General features: G+C 39.9%; 1 protein-coding gene across 2 annotated transcripts in view; it reads right to left on the bottom strand.

The window, feature by feature from the left end:
• Vgll4 (vestigial like family member 4) overlaps positions 1-19,602 on the bottom strand; it is a 137,408-nt gene that overhangs the window by 103,596 nt on the left and 14,210 nt on the right. For both annotated transcript variants that reach the window (XM_027931881.3, XM_027931882.3), the window contains exon 2: positions 18,014-18,089. In XM_027931881.3, coding sequence (XP_027787682.1) covers positions 18,014-18,077 — 64 coding nt within the window. In that variant the 5' untranslated portion in view covers positions 18,078-18,089. The remainder of the gene's footprint in view (positions 1-18,013; positions 18,090-19,602) is intronic.

Here is a 19,602-nt window from a genome sequence, read left to right on the forward strand (position 1 = left end):
GTGTTTGTGTACCAAGTACTGAGTTATCTCAAGGGCCACCTCGTTGGTGACAAGTCTGCATTAGGGAAAAAAACAGCAATAATGAAGTTTAATAGGACACCACACGCCCAATGCCAAACCAGCCTCAGTACTTCACAAAATTAAGTTGCAAAATATTCAGCAGCTCAACAGAAAATGCCACAGCACATAAATATTACAAACCAACCCAATAAAAAGGGGGGAAAACCCCACAAAAACCTAATTTCATTCTTATGAATAACCCACTCCAGCCTCCACGGGCCAAGTTTCAGGGGTTGAGAATTCTCAACCAGAACACTGAAGTTCAGCCACAGTTAGGGTCAATCAATAATGCTAAAATTAAATGTAAAGCTAAGCTTTTTAAAATAATCCTTCCCTCCCTGCCAAGAGAGGCAAACAATTAACTTACTGGTGGAAAACACACGGAAAAAAAAAAAAAAAACACAAGCACCCAATCTCAACTGATTATCTTCTTACTGATAAACATGAACCATGCTCTGCCCCCTGCTATTAAGATCTGCTGGACATTCATTTCTTTATAAATTTATCTGTGGCTCACATCTATGAAAGGTGAGTATCCAAAAATGAGACTTCATAAATCTCAACTGAAACTCAAGCCTAATACCATGAAAAATAAGCAAATTCAGAAAACAAAATACGACATGTTCTCAGAATATGCTTATTGCAAGGACAGTTATCAATTACTCTGCATTTTGATTCCATGCACCTGAGAAATAGTCTTCTATCATCACAGCAGCTGGATTTTCAAGAAATTCTTAAGAATTGACTGCATTTGGTTAAAATGTCGCTGAATGAACATAGCTGGGATGCAAACCTCCCCAAGGCTTTCCTTTTGCTCCTGAAGTTTGCATTTACACGGGGGCGGGGGGAAATATGGGCCTGGCCTCAAACTGAATTATCTCAAGGGCCACCTCTTTGGTGTCAAGACAGCATTAGGGGAAAAATAGTAATAATAAAATATAGATGAAGAAAAGACATTCCACTCACACAGAGGCGAAGATAAAGTAGCTTCTGGTAGTTTAACTCCAAGTTTCTTCTGAAAACTGAGACAGAAGGAAAATACTGAGGAAAAGCGGACCTAAACTGACCCAGCAAAGCAAAAAATGTGTAGCCCACCAACATGTAGAGAAGACAAATTTAGATCAATGGAGAAATAAAAATAGGTTCATCTGAGCTCCTAAGTTTGTGGATACTGTTATAGCAGCAACTGAAAACTAGTACAACTGCTCATTAAAATCTCTCGATAGATTTGAAGCAAGGCTTATGTTATTTATTATGCATTGTAATGGTTGCCTGTACGAATCTGGCCATCACTAAGAATTTCTGAATGAACGAAATCTTATAGACACCCTCATTACATGATATTAGAACCAGTATAGATTTTATTTCTTTAGTAAGATTTTTTGTTGTTCAACTTCTTATCCTTCCCTGATCTTCATTTGGCTTCTATAAATATTCCTGTAATATCTACAGCTAAGTAAACTTGTCTCTTTTAAATGATAATTAGCTTTGTCAGAGCAGTAAGTATAAAGTTCCCAACCCTAACCCTAACCCTAACCCTAATGTTTTCATAGCTTCAGATCTGATAAATACACAATTCTTTTTTTAATTTTTTTTTTTTTTTTTTTTTTTTAGTTTTAGGTGGACACAATATCTTTATTTTTATGTAGTGCTGAAAATCGAACCCAGTGCCTCATGCAGGCCAGGCGAGCGTGCTACCACTTGAGCCACATCCCCAGCCCTCACAATTCTATCTTAATTGCTATAAAATCAGTGTGCATGTGTGTTTTTTTTTTTGTTTTTGTTTTTTGGGAGGTTTTTGTTTTGGTTTGGTTTTGGTTTGTTTTTTTAAATATTTATTCTTAAATTTTAGGTGGACACAATATCTTTATTTTACATTCATATGGTGCTGAGGATTGAACCCAGTGCCTCGTGCATGCTAGGCAAGCACTCTACCACTCTGAGCCACAACCACAGCCCTATGTGTGTGTTTTTAAATCAGTTTTTACTAACAATTTGAACCTTGAGAAAATGATTTGTCACTCTCCCCTTTGTGGAAATCTGTAATAAAAAAAATTTTAATTTTTACATGGTCTAAAGCTGTTACTAACTTCTAGGTTTTATCCTATTCAAGACTTTCTGTCAATGGTTTGTTGTTCTACATTTTAAAAATTTAAGAATATAAGCTTTTTAAAAATACATGTATGTTCTTAAGTCCATGAAAAGTTATTTTGTTGTACAATGTGAGGTAACCAAACTTTCTTCCAAAAAATTGGCAAAAACATAACCTGTAGGAGAAAATATTTGCAAATCACATTAAGTGGCGAAAGTATCCAGATTATATAAAGAGCTCTTACAACTCAACAAGAGAAAGACCTTAAAAAATAGGCAAAAAAACTTGAGGGGCTAGGGGTCTGGCTCAGTGATAGAGCACTTTCCTCCCATGCATGAGGCCAGGGGTCCATGCCCAGAAATCCCCTAACATATACACACAAATGTGAATAGACATTTCTCCAAAGATATACAGATGGCTAATAAATACATGAAAAGATGTTCAATATCACTCATCATTAGGGAAAGGCAAATTGAAATTTAAATGAGATATGATTTCATATCCATTAGGATTGGACATAGAAGGAATTCACATGACTATTGGTGGATGAATGAAAAGTAAAATGTGGTCTCTCCATGCAATGGAATAATACTCAGCCCTAAAAAGGAAGGAATTCCGATATAGGCTACATAGATGAACTTTGAGGACATTATGTTAAGTAAAATAAACCAGTTACAAAAAGACAAATACTGTGTTATTTCGTTTATATGATGCACCTTGAGTAAGCAAATCCATAAAAAGAATGAATGAAGGATGCCAGGGCTAGGGAGTTTGGGGGAGGTGAGTTGGCAGTACTGGGGATGGAACCCAGGGCCTCCTTCATATTAGGAATGTACTCTACCATTGAGCTACATCCCCACACTAGAAAGTTACTAGTTAACAGGTAGAATGTCAGCTTTATAAAATGAGAATTGTGGAAATGGGTAGTATGATGGCTGCAAGACTTATGAATATATTCAATACAACTGAAATGTACACTTAAAAATGGTTAAGCCAGGCGCAGTGGCGCTCAACTTTAACTCAGCTACTCAGGAGGCTGAGGCAAGAGGATCAAAGTGCAGGGCGAGCTTCAGCAACTCAGTGAGACCTTTTCTCAAAAAATAAAAGGGCAGGGGATGTAGCTCAGTGGTAGAGCATCCCTGGGTTCAATCGCCAGGCACCAAAAAAAAAAAAAAAAAAACAAGATGATAAGTTTTGCATGTATTCCACCACAATTAGAAAAAAAACTTCATTCTTTCTTCATGGATTTAAAATTTTGCCTTTATGCTATATTTCATTCTTAGAAGTGTGTGTTCATATTTGTTTCAATTGCTGTATTAGCTTTCCATCATCACAATAACTGAGATAATCAACTTACTTAGGCTCACAGTTTTGGAGGGTCTGATCCAACTGGCCCAGTTGCTGCTGTTGTGTTTTGGGTTGTAGTTGGGGTTTTTTGTTGTTGTTGTTTTGTTTTGCTTTCTTTTTTGTTTTGCAGTGTTAAGGATGGAACCCAGGGTCTCATGCATGCTAGGCAAGAGCTCTAGCACTTAGCTACACCCCAGCCCTACCTCTATTTTAAAAAGTTCACTAGTTAAAACCTTAGGCTCAATGCTACTAGAGTTGTCTTGCTTCCTTGTTTCACCATTAAACATATTCATCGCAGTTTTCTAGCAGATAAACTTTTACCCATTTAAAAGAGTTTATTTTCGATTTCATGAAATTGAGAGTAGAATGGTAGTTTCTAGAGGCTAGAGAAGGCAAGAAGTGAGGGGAGTCGACTCAGGGGTACCAAATTACAGTAAGACAAGAGCAAGAAATTCTGGATGACAATTAGATTAAAATAATGTACTGCACATTTCAAAAAGCTGGAAAAAGGATTTTGAAAGTTGTCAGCATGATGGTAAATGTTTGAGAAGACAGATATGCTCAACCTGATTTAAATATGACTCAATGTATGCATGTAAATGGTTCCACACACACATGTATAGTTTATGTTTTTATGTATCAGTTAAAATTATTAAAAGTTCCCAGGGGGGGCTGAGGTTGTGGCTCAGTGGTAAAGGCCCTGGGTTTGATCCTCAGCACCACATTAAAATAATAAAATAAAGGTATTGTGTCCTACTACAACTAAAAAATAAATTTAAAAAAATTAATAAAAGTTCCATTTGAGGGCTGGGGCTGTAGTTCAGCCACAGAGTGCTTGCCTAAGCTCAACTTAAGTACTTAGGCTCACAGTTTTTCGTTGGGTTTTTTTGTTTTTTTTGTGTTTTTTTTTTTACACCTAGCATGAATGAGCCACTATGTTCTATCCTCAGCACCACATAAAAATACACAAATAAAATAAAGGCATTCTACTACAAAAAAAATTTTTTTTAAAGTTCCATTTGATTTAAATCTATCAGTTTTTATCATGAATAGATGCTGAATTTCATACTCTTCAGACCTGTGTCATGAACACTAACTGGATTTTTCTTAGTATAAAATAATATAAATAATTTATTATAAGAGTCAAGGTTATTGAACATCCTTATATTCCTGCAATGCAAATTATTTACTTGGGTGTGCATTAATTCCTGTTAACACACTGTTAGGATGAATTCTTCAATATTTAATTTAGTATTTTCATATCTATTTACAAGTAACATTGATTTATAATATATACATGCTCCTTTCCTTTTCTCACCCAGTTTTAGTACCATGATGCTATTATCACCTTTAGAAGGAATAAAACGTGCTCTACAATCTAGACTCATTTTATAATATAGGGAAATATGTTTCTTGACAATTTGGTAAAATTCACCAAGGAAACCATCTACACCTCACATCTCTAGCCAACTTTACAATTTTTATTATGATTATTAAACAATTTGTTTTCTACCTCTTCATGATTCCAACAAACCCGCCTATTTCATCTATATTTTTTTAATATTTATTTTTTAGTTGTAGTTGGACACAATACCTTTATTTATTTATTTTTATGTGGTCCTGAGGATCAATCCCAGAGCCTCACACGTGCCAGGCAAGCACTCTACCACTGAGCCACAACCCCAGACCTACATTTTTATTATGTGTGCATATTTGTAATGTTACTGTCATCTATACTCATAATGTCCCTTTTCTCATTTCTAACATTCTATATAATTACATATTTCTTTTTTTCCCCTAATCAAATTCACCAAAAGTTCAATTTGTTGCTCTAATTTTTTTAAAAAAAGTTTTGGATTCTATTTTCAGGTTTACTGGCTTATTTTCATTTTAATTTATAAATATAAAAACAGGGATCAACTTCTCCTTTCAGAGAGGATTAGGAGGTTATTGGTCAAAGGATGCAAACTTGCAGAAAAATGAAAAAATAAAATTTAAACTAAAAAGAAAAAAGTGGATCTGTAATCCCAGCTACTCAAGAGGCTGAGGCAGAAGGATCACAAGTTCAAGGCCAACCTGGGCAACTTAAGGAAAACCCTGACTCAAAATAAAAAGTAAACAAAGCAAGGGGTATAGCTCAGTAGTCACACACTCCTGGGTTCAATCCCCAGTACTGTATATTCAAATTCATTTTGAATTTGTTTTTTTCTGTTGCTATTATTGCTGTTCATTTGGCTTATTTATTTCCTACTTTTCTAATAAACATATCATCTCAATACTTCTTTGGCCCCATCTGCTAGAACATCCATCTGGCAAATGTGTCAGATCCTGGGTGGATCTCCACCTACTCCTTTCCTTGTCCCATGTCATCCCTAGTTTGGCTCTACATTCTGTGGAATTCTGTTGCCCATCTTGCAGATTACCGATTTTATCTATAATCACATCCATTTGATTCTCAAAAAGATTTTTTTTCAGTTCAATGTGGACATTTTTAAGGTCCCTGAGAACTTTGCTGTTCTGAATGATCTTCATTCACAGCAGGCTACTTTATTCTGACTACCTCAAATCTCTTTGAAGATACCAACGCATTTTCAGCTTCTCATACATTCTCCAAAGTTTGCTTACTCTGGCCTTTTTCTTTGTTGGTGTTTATTTTTCTCAACTGCCTGGTGATCCTTTGATATGCATTCATACTGTGGAACAAAAACTGGGCCAATTGATGAGGGTAAGGAATGCATGGTTCCTCTCCAGAACTGGGGCTCTCCTAGGGTGCAGAAGGTGTCCAGTGATGGACTTTGCTTTAGGACATGAAAGGTGAGCAAAGGGTTGGGGGGGTGGCTCAGTGGTAGACCACTTGCCTGGCACATGCAAGACCCTGGATTCCATTCCTGACACTGAAAAAATAAAAGGGAACAAACAAGGAAGCAGGTTGGATTCTTTCTCCCAGTGGTGAAGGACTTTTGCAGATACCGTCTATTGGAGAGCTGACCTTTCCTTGCCCACGTGTCTTTTTCTGAGGGATGCCCACAGCAATCTGAAGTCATCCTCTGCTCCTCTCTCAGGTCCCTAAGGCAACTCCACATACCTTGCCAGAAAGGGCCACTCAATTTCTTTAAAGCACAGTTCTCAGTTAGCCAGGGGTCACTGCAATAAATACAAAACTTCACTGTCTTAAATATTACTCTAGGGCTCCTTCCTGTGCGAAGCTATTAGTCACTGTAAGCTCTGCTTTTAACTCCCTTGGCTTCTGCACCTGTGTTTTGAGTTGTCCTCTTTTTTATTAATTTTGTTTTGTTTTCCTTTTATTGATCTAATCCCATCTGTTTTTAGTCTTCTAGGAATTCTTTATGGTTTAGTTTACTGAAGGTAGGCGTTCCTTCTAATTTTCCAGCACTTTTCAGACTTTTCTTTTGTCTATTTTTTTGGGGGGGAGGGGTTCCTTATTTATTTATTTACTTACTTATTTATTTATTGGTGGTGCTGGGGGGACTGAATCCATGGCCTTGTCCATGCTAGGCAAGCACTCTACCAACTGATCTACGTCCCCAGCCCCTATCTTTTGTTCTTTTAAAGGATTTTTGGCAACAGGGAAGCTACATGAGTAGGTACTACTACCTGTCTCAAAATCTAGGTTTGTCCTATGGAATTGTTAAATGAAATTTTCTTTTTTATCCAACCTGTTTTGATCATGGGACTCTAAACTAGCACTCTGCTAGAGAACTGGGAAAAAAAAAAATCATTCTTCTGAGTTCCTAGTTTCTGGTAAACAAAACAAAATTTTACACTGTCCAGGTAAAAATAAGTGACTATGTCTAATTAAACAGGGTAAGTTCCAGGTAAGAAGTGACATTTAGGCAATGTTTTTCAAGATGAGAGAAGACACTATGTTTAATGAGAAAGGCAATCGGGGAGGTGCAATGGTAACTTCACCAGATTTCAAATGGGAAAAAGATTTATTCATTTCACTTATAAGAAATCAAGAGTTTGATCTAATAAATAAAAAAAAAGGGCAGTCACAATACATCTAAAGCCAGTGAGGACATAAGGGCTTGATTTTTCAGACTTGATTTGATTTCTGTAGGAGTGGAAACAGGTATTGCTTCGACGAATTTTATCCACCACAAATGCCAAGTCAAGTATTTCACAAGAGTTGTGACATAAATTTGAAGAAAGCAAAGACATGGAGGAAAAGCTAAATGGGAAAGGTACACACATATCCAAATTAATTTCCTCATGGAGATAATGGCAGACCTGGGAATTCAAGGTTTTAATGTCACTGTTCTTCAGCTTGAAAGAGTTGCTACAGTAATTCATGCCACAGTGGGAGAGAGAGAGAGGCTACTGGAGGTTGTTCAAAAAAAAATGTGGAGCTGAGGGTGTAGCTCAGCAGAGCACTTACCAAGCATGCTCAAGGCCCTAGGTTGATCCCCAGCAATGAAGAAAATTAAAAAAACTAAAATCCACTGTTATTTTAGGTTTTACTATTGAAAGTACTGGGGCAAGACCTGGATAGGTGCTTACTGGTCCAATCCTGACTAGAGAACTACTGCTGGACTCTCGAGGAATTTTAAAACTCTAGAAATTTATGCAAAAACTGGAGTTTCCAGTTTCTCTCGAACAACCACAAAAGTTGACAAACCCAGCCCCACATTCCCATAGAAAGAGCAGTCCACTGGAGCAAAGGGTACGTTGGCAAATTTTAACAACTGTCTCTCTCCAGAGAGAAAAATATTTTTAAAAGGCTCTGGCCTTTAGTATGTGTCTTGGTGTAAATATTCCCCCCAAAGTCTGATCTTGAGTTCCCAAAAGGATTCCTATATTTCTCACCAGCCTGTCCTATCCCTTCTGTCCCTTTACAAGAACTCCTGGGCTTGGTCCAAGTTGTCTTGGACACACTATCCCAATCAGATCATATCTAAAAATCGTCGTGGGGCTGGGGATGTGGCTCAAGCTGTAGCGCGCTTGCCTGCCATGCGTGCGGCCAGGGTTCGATCCTCAGCACCACATACAAAGATGTTGTGTCCGCCGAAAACTAAAAAAAAAATAAATATTAAAAAATTTTAAAAAAATAAAAAATAAATAAAAATCGTCGTTTAGGTACCACATTGTGGGGGAACACTGACCAGCCAGGGCTGATGGAGAAGCCAGCAATGATGAGCTGAGAAACATATCCAAAAACCAGAGTTGACTGCAGTGGGGCTATTCCAACAAGACCTGGGTAGGGGAGAGAGACTCTCAAGCTGCAGAGAGAAGGGAAGACGGGCAAGGAGGCAAGTACCAAATTGGCTGGTGGGGGAGGCACTTCCATTCCAGGATTCTTGACTCTCAAATTTCAATTTGAATTGCAAATGGCATTAAAATAGCTCACAACATTTTTATGTATATTAAAGGAAAATGTGGATTTCTGAAAGACTCAGAAATATGTGTCTAAAGAAAATATGATAACTATCCTCCAGTATCTACTGAGCTATTCAACAGAAGAATCTATTTCAACACCCATTATGCTAATTAACAAGCCATTTTATTTGCCACAGTAGAGATCCATTTCTAACACTTATTATGTGAATTTGATCTGATTAAAAAAAAAAAAAACTATAAAAACAGCAGAGGCTTGCAACAGCTGTCTCTGGGGAAGCCTTTCTGATGAAATGCGAGATATCTATCCTGGGATGCAAACTTTGGTTATAGCAACTGCCCACACCTAGAGACAGACTTAAGCACGTAATACTACCTGGCTTTAGGTTTTATGTTTAATGAAGGGTTTTTTTGTTTTGGTTTGGTTTGGTTTGGTTTTAAGGAAAAAGAGAGTAGTGGGAGATGGTATTTTTTGATGGCATTATGCACAAAAGAAAAGCAACTGAAAGCACAAAATGTATTACTGGTGGCTGCAATATTTAGAAAAGACAGTAAATTCAGTGCTCTTTTGAAAATGCAAAAGGAGGCTTAGGAGGGCTCAGGGGTTGCATGCACAAGGCCCAGGGTCTGATCCCGGGCGCCATGAAAAAGATAAAAAGGCTGCAGACACACCAGTGAAGACAGCTCCTCAAGACACTGTGATTTCCTAGCTTGGACCTTTTGCAACTTCTCTCATGTGAACTGTTCTGGTGACCACGGCATGTGACTGTACATCAGTACACCAAGGGGAAAAAAACCACATTCAGGTTTTATTCTTGTTTTAATTCTAATCTTTAATTAGGCATCTAACTTCTCCAAGCTTCATTTTCTCTGAGACTTCCCACCCAGCCTACTTGCCAAGTCTCTTGCTGTAAGAATCAAAGGGAAATGTTTTATAAACTACAAAATGGTATCCAATGGAAATTTGCACATTATAAGTAACAAGAGTGATCACTATAATGACTCATTTTTTGCTAGTGTTAGATAAATTAAATTCTTAAAGAAAGAAGAACTTTTCACTCCAGTGGCTTTTTTATGCCCAATAAATGTTTATCATCAGTGACTTGGGAGGCTGAAACAGGAGGATCGCAAGTTCAAGGCCAGCCTCAGCAACTTACTGAGGTCCAAAGCAACTGAATGAGACCCCTGTCTCAAATTTAAAAATAAGAAGGGCTAGGGATGTGGCTTAGTGGTTAAGCACCCCTGGGTTCAATACCCAATACCAGTAAAAATAAAAAATGTTTGGGCTGGGGTTGTAGCTCAGCAGTAGAGCAGTTGCCTCACATGTGTGAAGTACTGGGTTTGATCCTCAGCACAACATAAAAATAAGTAAATAAATAAATAAAGAGATTGTATCCATGTAAAAATATTTTAAAAGAATAAAAAATGTTTATTGAATGCCACCCATACGCACTAATGGGGCATGCTTGGAATACAAAAGAGAATGGAACAGGACTCTCATCCTCGACAGGCACAGGATCTAATACAGACTCTCAGAATGTCAGGTACCTGGCAACTGTAGCCATGCTCCTGAGTCCTCCTAGGATGCCTCTGAGGCAGGATTACCTTGCCTCTAAATACTGTGGCTGTGTGGCTTCTCACTACTTAGTGGAGCAGCCCGTATCATCTGAACCAAGTTCCTTTCCTTAACTGAGGGACTTACTAGAAAAGAAAAACGCAACACAGAGTGACGTTCTGGGGCAAGGCACTCCAGAGCCATCTGGACCCCGTAAGAAGGCAGTTAAACCCAGGGAAGTCGAGGATGGTTCCTAAGGATGAGTTGTGGCCCGTCCTGAGGGTCTGGCCAATCCATTACTATTTTGGAAATGCTATTTCACCGGCAAGGAACACTCTTCCAAATAAAAATGTCTTTGCTGCCTTATTAGTGGTGGGAATAGACATAGGAGTTTTGTGTATCAGGCCTGTATTTTTCAATCAGTAGTTAAGTCTTCCTTGTACTCTTAACTGTAAAGACAAGTAGCAGATGCAGGGCTCCCGTTTCAGAGCCAGGCTGCTTCAGTTCAAAACTGGGTCTTGCCTCTACCAACTGCGTGTGTCTGGGCAAATTATCTGGATCTGTAAGCCTCAATTTTTTTTTTATCTATAAAACAAGACTGATTATTATGCCTGGGTTTTGTTTGTTTGTTTGGCTATGATGGGGATGGAACCCAGGGCCTCGCATGTGCTAGACAAGCACTCTACCGCTGGGCTACAGCCCTGGCCCTGTGGTACCTCACTATGAGAATGGAATGAGACAACACAGCAGCCCTTAAACTGCAGTTCACACAGAGGCTCAGGAGTCCATGAGAAATTTTTACTTGTGTTATTTCAGTGAAAAAATCTTTTAAAATCTGCTTAAAAGGCATATTCTGAATCACATGCCTAGAAAACCAACTTGTGCCATATGATTTCAGTGACTTTTTTTTTTCTTCATCTAATTGGAGGACAGAAACAACCTAATATGAAATTGAGGCATCTGCACTAAGAAAGTCAAATTATGCAATTATGATCTATACAGTGAAATATTTTACAAGAGTTTAAAAGATAAAAGTGGTGGGGGGTTGTAACAAAAGACCCAGGGCATCACAGGCGCACATTCAGCCAGGGATGCCTGCTAGCACAACAGAGAGCTGGCTGTGGGAGACTATCAACTGTGGTATCATGGCCAATTTTCATTGGCTATATTTAATTTATAATGCTCACACAGCTTCCCCAATCTGAAAAAAAAAATCGCAAAATTTTTGAGCAACACAACTTGAAAATCCCACACCTGACCTTTTGTGACAGATGGCAATCACGTCCTGGACATGCCTAGCACAATGGCACATGCCTGGGCTTGTGGTCCTAGGTACTGGAGAGGCTCACTTGAGCCCAGGAGTTCAAAACCAGCCTAGGCATTATGGTGAGAACCCATCTCAAAACAACAAAAACACAGGCACACTAAAAATATTAACATGAAATTACTTCTGCGTGCAAAGGATAGTGAAACATAGACGAATTTCATGTTTCAGCTTGGGTCCCATTCCCAGGATAGCTCATTAGATATAAGCAAATATTCCCAAATCTGAAATCCATTTGCTCCTAAGCATTTCAGATGAAGGATTCTCAACCTGTAAAGCTATAAAAGCACTAAGAGCATGAAGATTACGCCCTCTTCTTTGCTCATATAGATTTAAGTAACATCATAATAAAGATAGCCACACTGCAGTTATATAAGAGAATGTTCTCGTGCTTGGGAAACATATGGTGAAATATTTAGGAATAAAGAGGCAAGATATCTCCCACTTACTCTCTCACATTTCAGAAAAATCATATGCATATATATTATAGTACAGTGTGTATATAGTAGAAAGAAGAGTATGATAAAGGAAGTTGGGGGCGGGGTAAACAATTGGTGAATCCCATTAAAGGCTGGGGTAGCCAAAGAATCAAGGCACCTCCCAACATAAAGGGGCTGCCCCTCCCTCTTGAGGGAGATCTAGAACTCCCCTAAGGGTATTATTAGAACAAGGACTCATCTGGAGAAGGGGTCTGACATCAGAATTGCATGGGAGGCTTTGTCAGAGCCCTAGAATACTCCACCTCAGGCTGGGGCTGTAGCTCAGCAGCAGAGCATTCGCCTAGCAAGGCCTGAGGCACTGGGTTCGATCTCAGCACCCATAAAAATAAACAAGTAAAATAAAGGCATGCTCTCTATCTATAACTACTATATATCCATCTCTTCTGAGAAGCAACCCCACAGCAACCCTCTCAAGGACGAACCTGTATAGTAAGCCCCTCTGGAGTTTTAGAATACGAGGATAAAAATCACCCACAGAGGGGAGGTATCAATTTGGTCTCCAAACTATCAGAGTGAAGTCCTTTATGAACACTACAGGGCAGGGGACGCAGCTCTGGGGTCGAGCATTTGCCTGGCATGTGAGAGGTCCTGGGTTCCACCCCAGCCCCACATCCCAAGATGACAGAAGAAATAAAAACCCACAGAGGAGCTGGAAGAAAAAGAACCCAAAGGCTTCGCTACACCGCACTGATTTTAGATCTAACCTTTCTGATGTGTAACTTTACAAAACCAGGAGTCCCTGAAAGAAACAGACCAAAAGAACAGCTGTGTTCTCCTCCTGGGCGCTCCTGATGCATCTGTCCCAGGCGCAAGTGGGGCGGGGTGGAGGACTTTCAGCCTGAAGCACAACAGGAGCCCATCAGGGCTCTTCCCCTTGCTATCAGCAAACCATTCTGCCCAGAACCGAGACTCCGTGCCTGGGTGGGACATCTCTTCCTAGAGCACTGGGAACATGGCATCCTGTCAGTCACCTTCACCCCTCCATTAGCAGCCCTTCCTCTCTCCTCTAAGTCTATACTGCTCCTAGCTTTGAGTCAATGCCCAAGAAAAGGGTCACAGCTCCCTCCTGCGCCCTGCAGTGTGTTGGGCTGCTATTGCTCCCGGGCTCCAGGGCACTGACCTCCCAGACCCCGACTGAGGAGACCTATCCCCTGCCTATCTGAACACTCTGGCTTGCTCTGTTTTCATGGTCAGATCTTCCCAGTACGGAAAATAGTGCAGCAAGGAGTAAATTTATCTCATGAAAGACAGATAAACAGAGTCATGTTTTTTCAGACTGCAGGTCTCAACTCATTAGTGGATCACAAGATCAATGTCATGATGCAAAAATTACCAAGTTGAAGCAGGAAGATCGAAAGCTCGAGGCCAGCCTCAGCAACTCACTGAGATACAACCTTGAGTTCCTAGGAATTCTTTACCTGGAAGGATGATGGTCATTTATGCATCATCTACTCTCCAGGAATCTCACCAAACAAGAGTTAGGGAGGTTCTGTGCGCATATGCACATGCACCTGCAGCTGTCTCATTGTGTCCTCTCAAGCTATTCTTGTGGCTCCAGCCAGCCTGAGCAGGCTTTTTCTGATCATCTGCATATTCATGAGGCTGGATGAAAAAGCACTAACCCCTCCACTCAAGCCCTCAAGAACAAAGCTGCATTTTCTCACAATGATTTTATCTTCGAGCTGTGTTCAGTGCCTACAAACCTAGCTATTCAGGAGGCTGAGGCAGGAAGATTGCTTGAGCCCAGGAGTTTGAGGTCAGGTTGGGCAACAGAACAAGACTCCCTCACAAGTGGGGGAAAAAAGATTTTGATCTAAGGGAAGAAGTCAGCAGCTACAAGATCTTATCATCCAGAAGCTATATGAACAAAATTACCTACCGAAAAATAAAAGTGCTGTATAAACATCACAAGAAGATGAGATTCTGGTGTTAATGACCCCACTAAGGTATTATTCTGCATATTGGTGTGAAATGCCCTGGTCTCTGTTTTGATCAATTTTTACTATTTAAATAAATAAAGCTGGAAAAAGTCAGGGACTTGCTAGCACCAGCATGAAGGATCACTGACAGATTCCTCCTGCACAGGGAATGAGAACAACCTGGAGTTGGATTTTCATTCGGTACCTTCCAGGATCACTGTGCACGCTGATGAAATCAATGTCTCATGAGCAGTGAGATGATTATTTTAAGGAAATTTATTCCTTCTAGGCCACTCAGATAAGCAACGATTGAGTTACTTCAAAACTACCCTTTCATGATTTACCTTAGCTCTGCAGTGCACTGTTGGGGATTCTTTCTTTTATTCGCAGCTAGTAGACATTTTGAAGCCTTAAGGCCATCGGGTATTAGAGACTCAAGTCATAATGGGTACTGTTCACTTCAAAAGGCTAGAACAATGACATCCTCAAAAATGCCCAAGTTTTTCGGTCTCCAGGAGCCAAAGAAAAGTAAAGAGAATCATTTGGGGTCATTTAGATGCATTGAGAAGCTGATCTCAAGGAATAGAACATTTTTGTGTTCGTAATAAGACACCCAAATCAGATTACTAGACACAAGGCTCTTTGGAAGTGTTGGGGAGAATGTTAACGGCCCCTAAAGTTTAAGAGCAATTTATAACAAAAGTCAAAATAGAACGAATCTAGGACAGAGAAATCTGAGTCAGGTTCAACTTGTCCAGAGAAGTCAAAGAAATCTACTGGAAGACACTGAACCTCATGTTCAGATTTATAAATTATGTGAATTGGCACAAGCTTATACTATGGTATATTATTATTGGGTTTTTAGGGGGTTTTTTTTTTGTTTTTTTTCCTGGTACGGGGGATTGAACTCAGGGGCACTCGGCCACTGAGCCACATCCTCAGTCCTATTTTGTATTTTATTTACAGACAGAGTATCACTGGTTGCTGAACTCGCAATCCTCCTGTCTCAGCCTCCCAAGGGATTACAGACATGTGCCACTGTGCCCGGTATTATGATTGTATTAGAATTCTGAATTTGGGGGCTGGGATTGTGGCTCAGTGGTAGAGTGCTCGCCTAGCACGGCGGAACCCGGTTCGATCCTCAGCACCACATAAAAGTAAACGCATTGTGTTGTGTCCATCTACACCCCTAAAAAATAAATTAAAAAAAAAAAAAAAAAGAATTCTGAATTTGACAGTGGTGTACAGAACTTGACAGTAGAAAAAAATCCCCTTAAAGATGGGGCCCAGGGACAGCAATATGGCTCAGTGGTTGAGCACCTGCTTAGCATCCCCAAGACCCTGGGTTCCATCCCCATCACAAGAAAAAAAAACAATGTTGCCAACATGTTAAGAATAATAATTCCATGGGGCTGGGGATGTGGCTCAAGCGGTAGCACGCTCGCCTGGCATGCGTGCGGCCCGGGTTCGATCCTCAGCACCACATACAAAGATGTTGTGTCCGCAGAAAACTAAAAAATAAATATTAAAAAAAAATTCTCTCTCTTTAAAAAAAAAAAATATCACTGACCTTTTTTTCCCTCTTTTTCCAGTGTCAAAAATGATCCCAAGGGCTGGGGTCGTGGCTCAGCGGTAGAGCACTCACCTAGCATGTGTAAAGCCTTGGGTTTGATCCTCAGCACCACATAAAAATAAATAAATAAAATAAAGGTATTGTGTCCACCTACAACTAAAAAATACAGATTAAAAAAAAAAATGATCCTGAAGAGCTGAAACCATGGACAGAGGGATTCCAGGAACTTGCCACTCCATTCCTGAACCAACTGAAGTCACCAGAGGTATAGGAAGAAGGTTCCAGAGGAAAGTCAACCCTCTGATTATTCTGGCTTTGCATGTGTATTTATCCGTATTCTGCAAAAACACCACTAGGCTGGGTAAAACTCAGTCTTCTCTCCCTTGTCAGTCTTTGTCATTTTCTCTGAAAATGGCTCTCCCACACAGACCTTCTCCTTCTCTATATACTCTAAAGATACAGCTTATGAACAATATGTTTATAAGCTCCAGGAGTGGAAGGACGGTACCTTCTTCATCTATATCATCTATATATATATTTCAATCATCATTTACAGGCTATGTGCAATGGAACAATGCCTATAATCCCAGCAACTCAGGAGGCTGAGGTAGGAGGATGGCAAGTTTGAGGCTAACCTCATCAATTCACCGAGGCCCTCATTAACTTAGCAAGGTCCCATTTCAAAATAAAAAAACAGAGTTGGGAATGTGGTAAAGGATCTTTGGGATCAATTCCCAGTACAAAAAAAAATTAAAATAAAAAAAATCATTCATAGGATTGAAACAAAGTGATCCTGAAGCTGAACTTCAGGAGAGGAAACTGAAAAGGAAAAGAAAGGGGGAGAGAAGAAAGTTTTTACTCCCCACACTCAAGGTTTTATACCAACAGCCACCCTGAGGTCATTATTTCTATCTTTCACTTACATAAACAGTATCTTGCTTCACAGACCCTAACTACATTTGGACAAAATACTCTCCAAACTTCTAAATTAAGCATGTTAATGTTCAACAAAGTCTGTAAAGAACTATCCAAGTCAGTCACATGTATTGTGACCTCAGAGGCATAAAGAGGGTTTTTTGTTGCTGAGATAGATAATAGCCTTCAGCCACCTCTCCCTAGCTCAGTGTCCCTGGGAATGACACTTACATGCATGGGCTTCAATTTCCTGAGTAAGGGATAATTATACCTCACCAAGAGGCAGTTACAGCCTCCCAACAATCAAAGGCTAACTAGATGTGAATTATATAAGAGGCTAGAAAAAAATCCTTAATGACTACTTCAGCCAGTTATTACTCCAATGACAATCTTGTGTGACCAGTGATAATGGGGGATTGGAGGGGAGACACATCAATAATATTGAAGACTTAAAAAAAAATTCCATCAGAAGATCAACAAGGAGTGGGGAGAGAAACCTAAAAGCTAAGGCTGGTACCGTACACACAACAGCTCATTTGATCTCACAACCCTTTGTAAGCATGTATTATTATTTCACATTACTACTGAGGAAACTGGGGCGTAGAAAGCAAGTCTAACAGCCAGTAACAGGAAAGTCTAACATTTCAAGCACATGTTCTTCACAGCCTGCTAGTCTGTTAACAACCCAACTAGAAAGTAGCTCATCTTTGAGACTGTATAATATGTAGCAGTTCAACCTTGAGTTTTTGGGGTTTTGTTCTTAATATTTTAGTGCTTAAGTCTGGAGATGCGGCTTGGGCTCAGTGCAGAGTGCTTGCCCACCATACACAGGACCTGGGTCCAATCCCCAGTATGGCAAAAAAAAAAAGAAGAAGAAGAAGAAAAGTTTCTTAGCCAGACACAGTGGAGCACATCTATAATATCAGCGGTTTGGGAGGCTGAGGCAGGAGGATGGCAAGTTCAAAGCCAGCTTCAGCAACTAAGTGAGCAACTTAGCAAGACTTCTGTCTCTAAATAAATATTAAAAGGCCTAGGGACAAGGCTCAGTGGTTGAGTTCCCTTAGGTTCAATCTTGGTACCAAAAAAAAAAAAAGAATACTTGACCTGTAGCTCAGTGGTAGAGCACTTGCTTAGCACATGTGAGCCCTGAGTTCTAGTCCCCACAAGAGAGAAAAAAAAAAGTTCTGATACTTGCAAATAAAAATAAGGATGCCAAGCTGGTATACTGAGGAAAACAACCAAAATCAACAGCATATAGTCACAAAGCCACATGGAGAAGCACATCATTTCAATATGACGCAAGAGACAAGAAGCATGGGTAAAAAATACTTGAAATAGATTTTTAAGGGGGGAAAAAAAGATTCCTGACTTACGTTTTTCATCATCAGCATGGACCAGAGATGCTGCCCTGGACAACACATCCAACGGTGTCTCCATTCCTGGTTGAGCCTAAAAGGAAAATAGAGAGGTGAGGTGGGGGGAAATAAGGAATTTAAACAGAACCCAAAAGACTTTTAGAATTCTAGTAGTTAGCAGGACTGGGAGTGTAGCTCAGAGAATGTACTTAGCATGAATGAGGCCCTGGGTTCCATCCCCATCAACAGAATAGGAAAAAATAAATAAAACTCTAGCAATCAATAAAGAACAGTTCCTCCAGTAAATACAAATCACTGTTCCAAGGATGAAATCCTTTCATCTGAAGAAACACAAAGGTCCGGTTCAGGAACAGAGAAAAGGGTTAAATTCCATGCTATCTACCAAGCTCAAGTTTGCCAACTCCAGGAAGCAGCTCATGTGAGTACTAAAAAGAGGAATATTGTGAACATTCATGCCCATGTTATTTGTCTTATAAATGTTTATGCACGTGTGTAACGTGTCTGTACAGACATAACCAACAATAAATAGCTTTCAGAACAAAGGCTCTCTGTGAACACAGCATTACTGCCGGCCTGTGATTTTTGTGGTGGTGGTGATGGTTAGCAGCGGTAGTTGTTGGTTTATTAGTTTCCCAGAAACGACTAAGATTGAACCATCTTGTTCTCTCACCTCCCTAGCTGAGGGGCTACTGTAGACCCTCTTGGGGCAGTAACCAGGGCGCCTGCATGACCACGCAGGTGTCGCTTCACATCTGCAGCATGTTCCTGAAAAGTGGTGTGAGAATCCCACTGGCTAATTAAATGGACTTAAATCTATTAGGATTTTTATTTTTCCTCATGATGTTGGAGACGGAACCCAGGGCCTTGTGCAATCTAGGCAAGCACTCTACTTCAGAGCTATGTCTCCAGCCCAGGAATGTTTAATTTTAAATGTTACAATTTATAGTACATATTGTACTATCATCAATGCCTATCAATTTATGTAGCACCACGGATTTTATGTTTCTGTGCAGTGCTGTGGGTTGAGCCCAGGCCCTCAGTGGAATCCTTGTCTTGCATGCTAGGCAAGCAGTCTACCACCGAGTTACACCCCCAGCCCACAGCACTACGTTTTTTTTAATAAGACTGGATTTTTATATTTAACTCTGCTTCCTGCTAGGCATGGTGGCACATATCTGTAATCCCAGTGGCTCCAGAAGCTGAGGCAGGAGGATTTCAAGTTCAAAGCCAGCCTCAGCCACTTAGCATACAGACCTTGCCTCAAAATAAAACATTAGAAGGGTTGGAGATGCCGTTATCTAGAAAGCAAAAACTGCATAAGAGTTCAAGGTGGAGGAAACCCCTAGAAAACTAGATTGCTTGTGCCTAGCTTCCCTTTTCCAGATTATTTAAACACACGGTTATTAAGGAAACATACACATCCCATTAATTCAACAACTGAGGAAAAGCCATTCTTTACTGTACCCTTTGAAAATGCAAAGCATTTACTCAGTATTTTCAACATATCCTGACTATCTACTATGTCAGGACAGGTTACAGCACGTGACACCCTGCTTTTCTATATAATCTTCATACTTGAGGCCTTC

Source organism: Marmota flaviventris, chromosome 20 (genome assembly GCF_047511675.1).
Source record: "Marmota flaviventris isolate mMarFla1 chromosome 20, mMarFla1.hap1, whole genome shotgun sequence".
In the NCBI taxonomy this organism is placed as follows: domain Eukaryota; kingdom Metazoa; phylum Chordata; class Mammalia; order Rodentia; family Sciuridae; genus Marmota; species Marmota flaviventris.